Here is a 12832-nt window from a genome sequence, read left to right as displayed (position 1 = left end):
TTGTCACAACTCAGCCTTATAATACTGTGAAAGGATCCAGGATCTCAAAAATTTGAGTGGAGCCCATCCTCCTTATAATACTAGCTTTGTTTCCAGAAGGTATCAAAATTGTCAATAAATGTTATATCCACAGAGCTGCAATAGTAAATGAAGGGGAGGAGACAGGTTAATGACAGATTTTTAAGCCTTCAGACATTTGAGACCTGGATTTTGTATGTGTGCCATTCAGAGGATGAATGGGCAAGACAAAATATATTCACTTGGCTTTGAATGGGGTATAGTGGTAGTAGGTGCCAGGCGATTTCAGTGTGTCAAGAACTGCAACGTTGCTGGGTTTTTTATGCTTCACAGTTACTTGTGTGTATCAAGAATGGTCCACCACCTAATGGACATCCAGCCATCTTGACACAACTGTGAGAAGCATGGACCAGCATCCCTGTGGAATGCTTTTTACACCTTGTAATCCATTTCCTGACGAATTGAGGGTTAAAGGGGGTGCAACTCAATATTAGGAAGGTGTTTCTAATATTTTGTACTGTGTGTGTGGATGTTTTTGCAGTTTGAAAACACAGCATGTGTTTGCTATATGAAAGCACCCTGTAAATCCATCAACCAGCCCTATTTCACCGCAGTGTGAATATAATTTGCAAAAGCAGCGATGCAGTTCCATATACCAGGGTAGGAGCATTGGAGCAATAAAGCGTCACTAAGTTTGTAATTCATAATTTGTTTTCCTCTCTGTCTGTGTTGCTGGTAATTGGTTATGGACCTCTGAACGCCTAATGGCTGCGGTCATGTGGTTGGGTGATCTGGTGTGGTTGTATGCTGTAATAAGTCTGTAATAACTCTCTCTAACTCTCGCTGACTCTCTCTCTAACTGTTTACCTCTTTCTATGTCTCTCTCTAACTCTGTCTACCTCTTTTCTATGTCTCTTTCTCTCTCTCTTCTCTCTTGTCGGCAGGTGGAGTGGCTGAAGAACGAGGAGCTGGTGAGCTCCCTGACTGATGACAACATTGACACCCGCGCTGACCACAATCTCATCATCAACGAGGCACGACTGTCCGACTCGGGAAACTACACGTGCCTGGCCAGCAACATCGTGGCCAAAAGACGCAGTTCCACAGCCACTGTGGTTGTTTTCGGTAAGGCTCCGGTCCCAGCCCCAGCCACTAAATGACTGTGTTTGTCTGTTGTCGGGTTTATTTCCTGGACACAGATTAAGCCTAGTCCTAGATTAAGAAGATACTCCATCGAACATGCTTTTTAGTCTAGGACTGGACTGGGCTTAATCTTTGTCTGGGAAACCAGTTTGTAGTGTTAACAGGGTGCCTCAGATCAATTTTAGTGTTTCATGCCCCCCACACAATTGATTAAGAGACCCATTTTAGTGTTTTTGTTAGGAAAGCTTTTTCCCTTTATTTAGATAAATGTATTATTCAAAGAGCCAATTGACTGCCTCCCCTTTGAAATCAATGTGTATTTTATGAAAGGGAATAAGATACTGTGTCTTAATCTCATTTAAAGGAGTGTTGCTTATTAATTACACATTTGCTAGAGGCCTTGGAGCAATTCGGCAGCTCACAAAATGTTCCTCCATGTCCCCACACATACAAATGACAGAGCAAACAAATCAGACCAAAGGGGTTGACTACTCAGTAAAATAACCTCTCATTCATTCAGATTTAAACTGCCCAACTATGTGAATGTGCTGTGGCCTGTTTGAATGGATTAGTTTTACCAATTTTTCTCCTTGATACGAAGTGCTTTGATAATTGAACTGGCAATTAACGTAAGAGTAGTGCACATTTTCCACATTTGATGTACTGTACACAATATGCTCAAGAATCTATTGATGTAACATCATGGAGCATTGCTAATCATTAATACCTCTAAACCGTTGTCTGTATAGTTAACTCTGTAGGAGATTTGATTAACTTAAAATGCAAATCAGCAGTTGAAACAATAATAAAGTGTACGCCCACACCACTGTTTCAGTGAAAAGAGGAGGGATTGGGCTGGAGAAATGTTATCCTTCTCAAATTCATAGACAGAACTATGGATGCAAAGACTGATCATCCATGATATAAAAATGATCATTATAACCAGCGTGTTTTGAGGCTATGGAGTGTTTGGTTACATTTACTTTGTTTACAAGCATTGGAGTAAAACAAGCTTATATTTTGGGTTCTGATAGGGTATGACAGTTGAACTAAGCTCATGAGAAATGTACAAGTTGGTCACTGTGGAGATCCTATGACGGTGCCATGTTGAAAGTCTCAGAGCTCTTCAGTAAGATAGCAAGAGTGTGCAAGCTGTCATCAAGGCAAAGGATGGCTACTTTGAATAATCTTAAATATAAAATATATTTTGATTTGTTTAACACTTTTTTGGTTACTCCATGATTCCATATGTGTTATTTCATAGTTTTGACATCTTCACTATTATTGTACAATGTAGAAAATAGTAAAAATAAAGAAACAGTAGGTGTGTAAACTTTTGACTGGTACTGTAAGTCAGAAAATGGATGTAGCAACTGCTGATTACCCTTTTAAATAAAGTTTCCCTCTCTTTATCATTCTCTCTCCCTAACGCACCCCCATATCTCCCTAACTCACCCCCATGTCTCCCTAACTCACCCACATCTATCTCTCTGTAGTGAATGGTGGTTGGTCGCTGTGGACAGAGTGGTCTCTCTGTAACGTTCCCTGTGGTCGGGGCGTCCAGAAACGCTCCCGTACCTGTACCAACCCTGCCCCGCTTAATGGAGGGGCTTTCTGCGAGGGCATGTCTGTGCAGAAGATCACCTGTAATGCCCTCTGTCCAAGTAAGCTCCTCTACCTCAGGAAGTACTGTAGAGCTGGTGAATAGACTTAGCCTTGTTCGACCATCATGATCTTGCAAGATCACATTCAGTTTCTCTACTCAAAGAGGTCATTAGGTTTCACCTGGAAAGAATAGACTGGTATCTTCTGGGAATGTCTCCAAGGGTAAAGCCATTTGACTTTCAAGGATAGTATGCTCAACTTTATGATTTGTTGAATATAGTAGGCTGGTGTGCCATGCCAGCATCTAGGTGCAGAGTCAACATCTGGCTATGCAAGACTATACATACTGTATGATATTGTGTGTAGGTCTTCTAGTCTATGTAGTTTGTGTATAGGCTGAAACTTGGCCGCAAGTGGATCTTCCAGCAAGACAATAACCCCTAGCACACATCAAAATTCACTAACAGTTAATTAACCACAAAATCAACATTTTGCAATGGCCATCTCAGTCCATAAGCACAGACAAAGGATTTTAAGGATCTGGAAAGATTCTGTATGGAGGAATGGTCTAAGATCCCTCCCAATGTGTTCTCCAATCTCATAAAATATTTTAGAAAAGGGCTCAGTGTCGTTATCCTCGCAGGGGGAGGGTGCTGGAGTTTTGAAAACGGGGGATCCAATCATTTTGACCTTTTGTAGATCTTTATTTGTATTACTTGTTTAACAAAATGTTTTTCTCTGACTATTAGTATAAAATAATATAATTGTAAAAAAATATTCAGTATTTCTATGATTTATTTGAGTCTTTTTTGCTCATCTTTATCGAGGGAACCAATAATAGAAATAATAATAATTCTGGACCCCACTGTATGTTGTAGGCTGCTGCTGTTATGTATCTCTTCTGTGTCTTCCTGTCCCAGAAAATAGTTTGTAATAGTTCTCAGTCTTACTTACTGTAACTGTCTTCAAAAGCCAATCACAAGGGAGAGACTGGATTGGTTAGGAAAGAAGCTATCTGGCGAGAGCAAAATATGTATGCACTAACATGGTCAACCCAATTGCACTCTGTATTCTCTGCATCATATAAACACATACATTTGCATTAAATTAGCTTGGAAGAAAACTGTGAAAGAATGTAGAGTGCTTTTAGAACTCATGGAACGCTACAAAATAAATTGCGTCGTTCTCCAGAGATTGTGCGTAGAGACGGATTACGGTGTCCGCAAAACTCTGCCAAGAAATCTCTTTTGACACCGTATGGTCTACCAATATTAGTTATCTGTGCATGATGGGTTCTTCCTAGATCAAATGACACAGACGACAGAGGAACCTGAGTAGAAACATGCACGGCTACATCAAGGGGTTTAATTTCACATTTTGCATGGGGGAAAGAAGAGCGTTCCCATTATGTGAGAAGAACCTGAGGGTTAATGTGGAGTGAATGCGCTCTGAGATGGACCACCGCCTCACCTTCTGTTCTGTCTCTGTGTTCGTGTTCCATTTCCTCATTCACAGTTGATGGTGGCTGGGAGGAGTGGAGCGCGTGGACGCTGTGCAGTGTGCAGTGTGAGCGACAGCGTAGGAGGGAGTGCAATGACCCACCACCCAGACACAGGGGCAAGATGTGTGATGGGCCCAGCGACACCACAGAGAACTGCACTGGAGGAATGTGTACCCAGAGTAAGTCCCTTACTCCTTTCTCTTTCCTTTCTAGATTGCGGTCCTAACCTTCACTGTCATCTCCATAAGCCATTTCTCCATTACACTGATCACAACAGGACCCGTCATTAACACATATGAACAGCTTGCCACACAGGGATTTGTTGGACAAATACACATGCTGAAATGAAGTCCACATTGCTAGAGCTCTCAGTGCATGATAACACTATGATAATCCCTCCTGTAGTGTTCATGCGAAACGTCCCCCTGCATCACGAGAGCGTAGCTATCACTGAAGACATGGAGGGTGCATTCAGTTTTTACCACAGTTTGGAAGTTCTGACCACAATTGTCAAAGAGATTTTGTAACAGATGTGCAATTTCATCAAATGCATCACCCATAATATGATTAACTCTCATGAATGTTGCACAATGAGAGGTTTTTAATAAAATATTGAGAGTTACACATTTGTCTACTCAACTGTAAACTAGTGCCACTTTTGCATTTTTGAAATGGGGCTCAAACTGTGACTCTAATTACCAGACGAAAAATAATTCACATACACTACCGTTCAAAAGTTTGGGGTCACTTAGAAATGTCCTTGTTTTTTTAAAGAAAAGCACATTTTTAGCAATAACATCAAATTGATCAGAAATACAGTGTAGACACTGTTAATGTTGTAAATGACTATTGTAACTGATTTTTTATGGAATATCTACATAGGCGTACAGAGGCCCATTATCAGCAACCATCACTCCTATGTTCCAATGACACGTTGTGTTAGCTAATCCAAGTTTATAATTTTAAAAGGCTAATTGATCATTAGAAAATCCTTTTGCAATTATGTTGCAAATGAAATGAAAATTGTTGTGTTGATTAAAAGAAGCAATAAAACTGGCCTTAGGCTAGTTGAGTATCTGGAGCATCAGCAAGCATTTGTGGGTTTGATTACAGGCTCAAAATGGCAAGAAACAAAGTCCTTTCTTCTGAAACTTGTCAGTCTATTCTTATTCTGAGAAATGAAGGCTATTCCATGTGAGAAATTGCCAAGAAACTGAAGATCTCATACAAAGCTGTGTACTACTCCTTTCACAGAACAGCGCAAACTGGCTCTAACCAGAATAGAAAGAGGAGTGGAAGGCCCTGGTGCACAACTGTGCAAGAGGAAAAGTACATTAGAGTGTCTAGTTTGAAAAATAGACGTCTCACAAGTCCTCAACTGGCAGCTTCAATAAATAGTACCCACAAAACACCTGTCTCAATGTCAACAGTGAAGAGGTGACTCCGGGATGCTGGCCTTCTAGGCAGAGTTCCTCTGTCCAGTGTCTGTGTTCTTTTGCCCATCTAAAATATTGTATTTTTATTGGCCAGTCTGAGATATGGCTTTTTCTTTGCAACTGTTTAGAAGGCCAGCATCCCGGAGTCGCCTCTTCTCTGTTGACGTTGAGACTGGTGTTTTGCGGGTACTATTTAATGAAGCTGCCAGTTGAGAACTTGTGATGCGTCTGTTTCTCAAACTAGACACTCTAATGTACTTGTCCTCTTGCTCAGTTGTGCACCAATGGTGCCAGGTTTCCTCTAGACGTGACATTTGGCATTCAGGTCAAAGAGTTCAATCTTGGTCTCATCAGACCAGAGAATCGTATTTCTCATGGTCTGAGAGTCTTTAGGTGCCTTTTGGCAAATTCCAAGTGGGCTGTCGTGCCTTTTACTGAGGAGTGGCTTCCGTCTGGCCACTCTACAATAAAGGCCTGATTGGTGGAGAGCTGCAGAGAAATTTGTCCTTCTGGAAGGTTCTCCCATCTCCACAGAGGAACTCTAGAGCTCTGTCAGTGACCATCGGGTTCTTGGTCACTTCCCTGACCAAGGCCCGCGACTGGTAGACCCATGAGGCCGGGCGGCCAGCTCTAGGAAGAGTCTTGGTGGTTCCAAACTTCTTACATTTAAGAATGGAGTCCACTGTGTTCTTGGAGACCTTCAATTCGGCAGAAATGTTTTGGTACCCTTCCCCAGATCTGTGCCTCGACACAATCCTGTCTCGAAGCTCTACGGACAATTCCTTCAACCCCATGCCTTGCTTTTTTTCTCTGACATGCACTGTCAACTGTGGGACCTTATATAGACAGGTGTGTGCCTTTCCAAATCATGTCCAATCAATTGAATTTACTACAAGTGGACTCAAATCAAGATGTAGAAACATCTCAAGGATGATCAATGGAAACAGGTTGCATCTGAGCTTAATTTCGAGTTTCATAGCAAAGGGGCTGAATACTTATGTAAAGAAGGTATTTCTGTTTTTCCTGTTTAAGAAATTTGCAAAAATGTCTAGGGAATATTTAATCAATTTCAGAATAAGGATACATTCTGTTACGTTGCAGCCTTATTCTAAAATTGATTAAATAAATAAAAATTACTCAGCAATCTACACACAATAACCCATAATGACAAAGCAAAAACAGGTTTTTAAAAATGTCTTACAATATGCGTTGTCTTGGCTTGTCACACTACCTTCCATGTTTGACTCATCTGCCCGTAGAACATTCTTCCAAAACCAGGTGTTTCCATGTCCTTTTTGGCAAACTTGAGCAGAATGTCAGGCCATCTGTCTATGATCTCAAGCTGGAGCGCAGCTGTGTCATGCAGCAAGAGAATGATTCCAAACACACAATCAACTCTACATGAAAATGACTAAAAAGTTAAAATTAAAATTAAACTCTTTGGCCTGAATTCTTAGCGTCATGTCTGGAGGAAACCTTGTACCATCCCTACGGTGAAGCATAGCTGTGGCAGCATCATCTTGTGGGGATGTTTTTCAGTGACAAGGACTGGGAGACTAGTCAGGATCGAGGGAAAGATGAACAGAGCAAAGTATAGAGGGATCCTTGATCAAAACCTGCTCCAGAGCTCTTAGGACATCAGACTGGGGCAATGGTTCACCTTCCAACAGGACAACGACCCTATGCAGACAGCCAAGACAAAGCAGGAGAGGCTTCGGGACAAGTCTCTGAATGTCCTTGAGTGGCCCAGCCAGAGCCCGGACTTGAATACGATTTAACATCTCTGGAGTGACCTGAAAATAGCTGTACAGTGGTCGCGGGCCTCCCCATCCAAGCTGACAGAGCTTGAGATCTGCAGAGAAGAATGGGAGAAACTCCCCAAATACAAGAAGACTCGCGGCTGTAATCGCCGCCAAAGGTGCTTCAACAAAGTACTGAGTAAAGGGTCTGAATACTTATGTAAATGTGATATTTTATTTTAAAAATGTTATACAAAAACCTTTTGCTTTGTCATTATGGGGTATTGCGTGTAGATTGATGATTAAGAAAAAACTATTTAAACAATTTTAGAATAAGGCTGTAACGTAATAAAATGTGAAAAAGTCAAGGGGTCTGAATGCTTTCCGAATGCACTCTGTATATATACTCTATATACAGTGTCTGTCTGTCTGTCTGTCTGTCTGTCTGTCTGTCTGTCTGTCTGTCTGTCTGTCTGCGCGCGCGCGCGCGCGCGCGCGCGCGCGCGCGCGCGCGACTGACTCAACAGTATGTTTTACAAAGTAGGATTGTTATTTTGGGCTTCTTCGGTACAAAAGAAGCATTGTTAAGCTCCAATTTTCCATTGGTAATCATAAATTGTCAAAAATGTTTGACCCTTTTCTTTTCCTCCTTGTGAAGGAGAGAGATGATCATGATCAAAGTATTTTTCAGACCCATTTGCCAATCTCTCCCTTGGCCACTTTTATCCATGTTGATTTGAGTCTGGTAATGATGTCATCATTATCTGGGCAGTCTGTATCTGTATATCTCAGTGGTAGGGCATCTCCACATGATTGAAAGACGTGCATTAGTAGGATACCTCACTCACACAGGGCTGGCGTTTAATCACCTTGTTCTGGATGTGTCCCAAATGGCAACCTATTCCCTTTATAGTGCACTACTTTTGTAGTGAAGTAGTACACCATAAAGGGAATAGGGCACCATTTGGGACACAGTCAGGGCTGGTGTTTAATCACCTCGTGTCTCTTTCTCCTTTTCACATTCTCTCTGTCTTTGCAGATGGAAAGCTGCTGCATGATGTTAAACCTCAAAGTGAGTCCTTCCTTTCTGCATTTCTTTTATCTTCAACCCCCAACTCTTGACCTAATTTCTGAGGCATAAAAATGACCAAATTATCACTAGATGAAAGTTCAGGGTCCAGAATCAGAATATTAGCAGTTATTTTGCTATGGGCACCTATTTTCGACACCTACTTATTTGGTTAACTTTCATTTACCTGCATTTTACACAGCCATCACACCCATCAACAAAAACTTGTAGTCAGGTTCTGAACAGAATTATAACCATGTTCTACCATTCCATCACTCAACTGTCCACTCTTCACAAGTGTGACATCACAATGGGCTTTCCTTCTCGGATTGAGCCGAGAGATTGATCTCTTGTGACAACTGAACATGTGCTATATTGTAGGTGATTAATTGAGTGTAATTAGTGCAAACAAGCTAATTTGACCAATTTGCAGTGATTCCTCACTTGTATTCTCTGGTGAGTCTCAGATCAGATAATCTCTCCCCCGTGCGTATATCCCGCCTGACACCTGCTGAAATGATTGTCAGGCAGTACCTTGACTGGAGCTGCAGCAGTGTCTGTAATGAGCCTTCATTAGGCTGACAGACAGGCTCACTCACCTAATGTGTGCTTGGGTGGTTGTTGCCTGGGTTTGCAACACATTCTGGGTCAAATCATGGAGTTGAGGACCTCCCGAGTGGCGCAGCGATCTAAGGCACTGCATCGCAGTGCTAGAGCCGTCACTACAGATCCGGGTTCGATCCCGGGCTGTGTCGCAGCCGGCAGCGACCGGGAGCCCCATGAGGCGGCCCAGCGTCGTCCGGGTTAGGGCAGGGTTTGGCCGGCTGGGATGTTCTTGTCCCATCGCGCTCTAGCAACTCCTTGTGGTGGTGGAGCGCATGCATGCTGACTTCAGTCGCCAGCTGTATGGTGTTTCCTCCGACACATTGGTGTGGCTGGCTTCCGGGTGAAGCAAGCAGTGTGTCAAGAAGCAGTCCGGCTTGGCAGGGTAATGTTTCAGAGGACGCATGGCTCTCGACCTTCGACGCTCCCGAGTCCGTACGGCAGTTGCAGCGATGGGACAGGACTGTAACTACCAATTGGATATCACGAAAAAGGGGTAAAATGTACCAAAAGAAAATAATAAATTTAGCCATTGAGTTCAGAGTTCTAGAACGGGGAGATGAACATTTGGTGAGTGACATCATTTTCATAACGGAGCTCCTTTAAATGAATTTGCCTCGGATCATCTCCTGTCACTGTCAGACGGTGACCATTTGGTCATACTATGTAGTTTAGTATGTACCATACATTTATAGGATATAGACTAGTGTGTCTGAAAGCAGTTATACCTCCCTCCGTCTCACTGTTAACAGCTTTATGAATGTCTTGTGTAACAGCGGTGGCAAAATTTTCCCATCTAGTCCTGTGTGTGGTGAGAAGAGGAGCATGTCAGTTGAGCAGTTAAAGGGTATGTTGAGATGTACAGCCAGCACACTGCTTTAAAAGGAATTCACTCTCCAAAAGCTCCTTAAAACAATGCAAAAACCAGTATACTCTAGAATATGTCATCTAATATTTGAGATGCCCAAGAATGTTACCACATTAGAATCACTACCACCACCATTCTCTCATGTCCCTTTTCAATGTCTCTTTACTCTGCCTTTACTCTGCCTTACACATTATTCTTTACGCTAAGCATACATCCAGTGAGACTGTTGTTTCTGTGTGTCTGTCTGTGTGTGTGTACCAGGTATGGATGGCTCCAACGACGTAGCTCTTTACTCTGGGCTGGGGGCGGGGATCATAGCTGTGACTGTCCTTGTGGTGGCCGTCATGCTGTACCGGAAAAACCAGAGCGACTATGGCGTTGATGTCATCGATTCATCTGCGCTCACCGGGGGCTTCCAGTCTTTCAACTTCAAGACCACCAGACAAGGTGAGCTAGCGCTGCCTTTCACTTTATGCCCTGTCTCACACAAGGCCAAACAGCAGGCAGGAGTTTGTCAACGTTCCTTTAGGAATGCTGCCGCTGCTGGTGATAGATTGCATGTGTTGGCATTGAGGCGGCATGGTGCATTATCCTGCACATCTGCCTAGGATTTATATTATCATAATCACTGAAAGGATCTGTCCTTCTATTTTGATAGACCAGCTACTCTGTTATTGCAGACATATGTTATTAATTGTTGACGGACACTTCCTGTGACCCCCTGGCTGCAGACCACACACATTTGACTGTCAAGCAACCAAACCCCCTTCCCTGTCATCAGATAGCCCCAGCCAAATCCACTGATGGATAAATGTGAAAAGCATGGAATAGTGAACATCAATTCAATTTTTGTTGTGCACAGAAATATTTTCTGTTCATAACAGTGTCTGGGTCTGTGGCTTGTCTCAGGCAGCCTTGCTACAGGCATTGATATTACTGTCAGTGACACTTCTGGGTTAGCACAAGTGATAGCCATCACAGCGGCGGGTGATAAATTCTGTCTAGTTGTGACAGCGCTGTGAAAAGCCCTGCCGGAGCCATGCACATCCAATGCTCCCAAGGCCTGGGAAGTCATGCATGCACCGCACCACGCGCCAGGGAGGGGGAGGCTGGGGAGCTGGGGGACGGTGCTGGGCTACATCCAGCAGGCCATCAATCGTATTTAAATAGGCCAGGTTTTCAGGAGCTGCCTGCTGTGCCCTCCACCGGCCACCATCACTCCATTCTTCTATTCCCTTCTCCGTCAGCCTGCTAAATGAGCCTCTGAAATATAGCTCATATTCCCTGCTTTCTCATTTCAGCTATGGATTCTTCTTTTACAGAGGAAGGGGTGGAGACTAACGAATAGCATGTATTTTATTATGCTTGACCGTTTTTTTTCCAGTTTACCTTATTCCGGTAGATTTTTCATAAGGCCAATAACATCCGGTTATACACATTGAGAGAAAAACATAGCTTTACTCAAGTGTGTTTTTTTAATGAATCACTAGCTTTTCATGCCTTGTCATTGCTTTAAAAAGGCCCTTAATGCTTCAGATCGCTCCTGCCATGACATGGTTTAAGGCAGAGTGGTGAATGAGTCTTTAGGCCTGACCCTGTCTCCCTGCATTACGGCTGGCTGTGAAGGATTTTTAATCAGAGATCCAATTCCAAACATATCCCTCAAGGTATTCAACGTGAGGTCCATTTCATTAACTTCTTTCATCCAACCTCCTCCGCAATTCCATTTTGATCCACCATTTTAAAGATCCACACTCAAGCGATAATCTGATTTTTCTCCACTGCACTGATAGAAGAAGAAAAATGCACATGGCTGTTCACATGTCAGGTTGAAAGCTTAAGCAATGTCTACTGAAATGCATTATCTATCTGCCCATGGCTTGTGCAGCTGAATTGTCTTGAGTCCTGTTCTATGTCTACTGCAATCAGTAACAAATCACTACCAATCAGTAACAAAAAATTACTTCTCATTGCTCCACACTGTTCCATTTCTTTATATCCGTTCCGTCAAATGTAACATTTCCCATTATATCCTCGGTTTTGATTGCAGAGCAATAGCTTTTAATATTGTTACATTTTGCACTTTCATCATTTTCAGGCACTAGACTAGACGATGAAGTTACGAGAAGCAGCACTCAGCTTCAGAATACCCTCTAGTTAGTCTTGCAGTGGAAACACCCTGAATACCGTCTAGTTAGTGTTGCAGTGGAAACACCCTGAATACCCTCTAGTTAGTGTTGCAGTGGAAACACCCTGAATACCCTCTAGTTAGTGTTGCAGTGGAAACACTCTGAATACCCTCTAGTTAGTGTTGCAGTGGAAACACCCTGAATACCCTCTAGTTAGTGCTGCAGTGAAAACACCCTGAATACCCTCTAGTTAGTGTTGCAGTGGAAACACCCTGAAGCACAACACGGATCAAGCCCTCCAGTAATTAACGATTTCCCTAAAAATAAAACAACATTAGCCTCCTGCCTTCCACCCCTCACCAGGCAGCAGCTGGGCAGCAATGACTTTTTGACTGCTGTTATCGTGGCACAGGGAGTCCTGGGGCCCTAATGTCTGGATGTGCCAGATAGCTGCACACAGTGTTTGGCAGTGTGGCCAGGCGTCTAATGGCTGTGGCTGAAGACGCCCCACCTTGGCCTGTTGAGTCCATGCTGTGAGCTCAAGGACTCCCCTCATTTACAGGACGGTCACCGTCACAAACACCCCTCAGCCCATTCCCAGCCACACACACACACTTATGCACAAGCACACAGCCCCAGCCGTGTGCTGTGCCCACAGACAGAGAAGCACTGTGTCCTCCAGGAGGGTGACTTTGTGTACAGAGAGGAACTGACTCCAACA

The 12832-nt window shown here is 43.2% G+C and overlaps 1 protein-coding gene across 2 annotated transcripts in view; it reads left to right on the top strand.

The window, feature by feature from the left end:
• The window catches only part of LOC106580525 (netrin receptor UNC5D), a 209898-nt gene that overhangs the window by 160407 nt on the left and 36659 nt on the right, over positions 1–12832 (top strand). Inside the window, exons 5-9 of one of the 2 annotated variants that reach the window (XM_014161693.3) lie at positions 963–1143; positions 2658–2825; positions 4282–4446; positions 8482–8514; positions 10244–10429. In XM_014161693.3, the coding sequence (XP_014017168.2) occupies positions 963–1143; positions 2658–2825; positions 4282–4446; positions 8482–8514; positions 10244–10429 (733 nt within the window). The remainder of the gene's footprint in view (positions 1–962; positions 1144–2657; positions 2826–4281; positions 4447–8481; positions 8515–10243; positions 10430–12832) is intronic. The other variant, XM_014161694.3, reaches the window with a different exon arrangement.

The sequence above is a fragment of the Salmo salar genome, chromosome 20 (assembly GCF_965601325.2).
Source record: "Salmo salar chromosome 20, fSalSal1, whole genome shotgun sequence".
Taxonomy (NCBI): Eukaryota; Metazoa; Chordata; class Actinopteri; order Salmoniformes; family Salmonidae; genus Salmo; species Salmo salar.
This window is presented reverse-complemented; position numbering and strand designations above follow the sequence as displayed.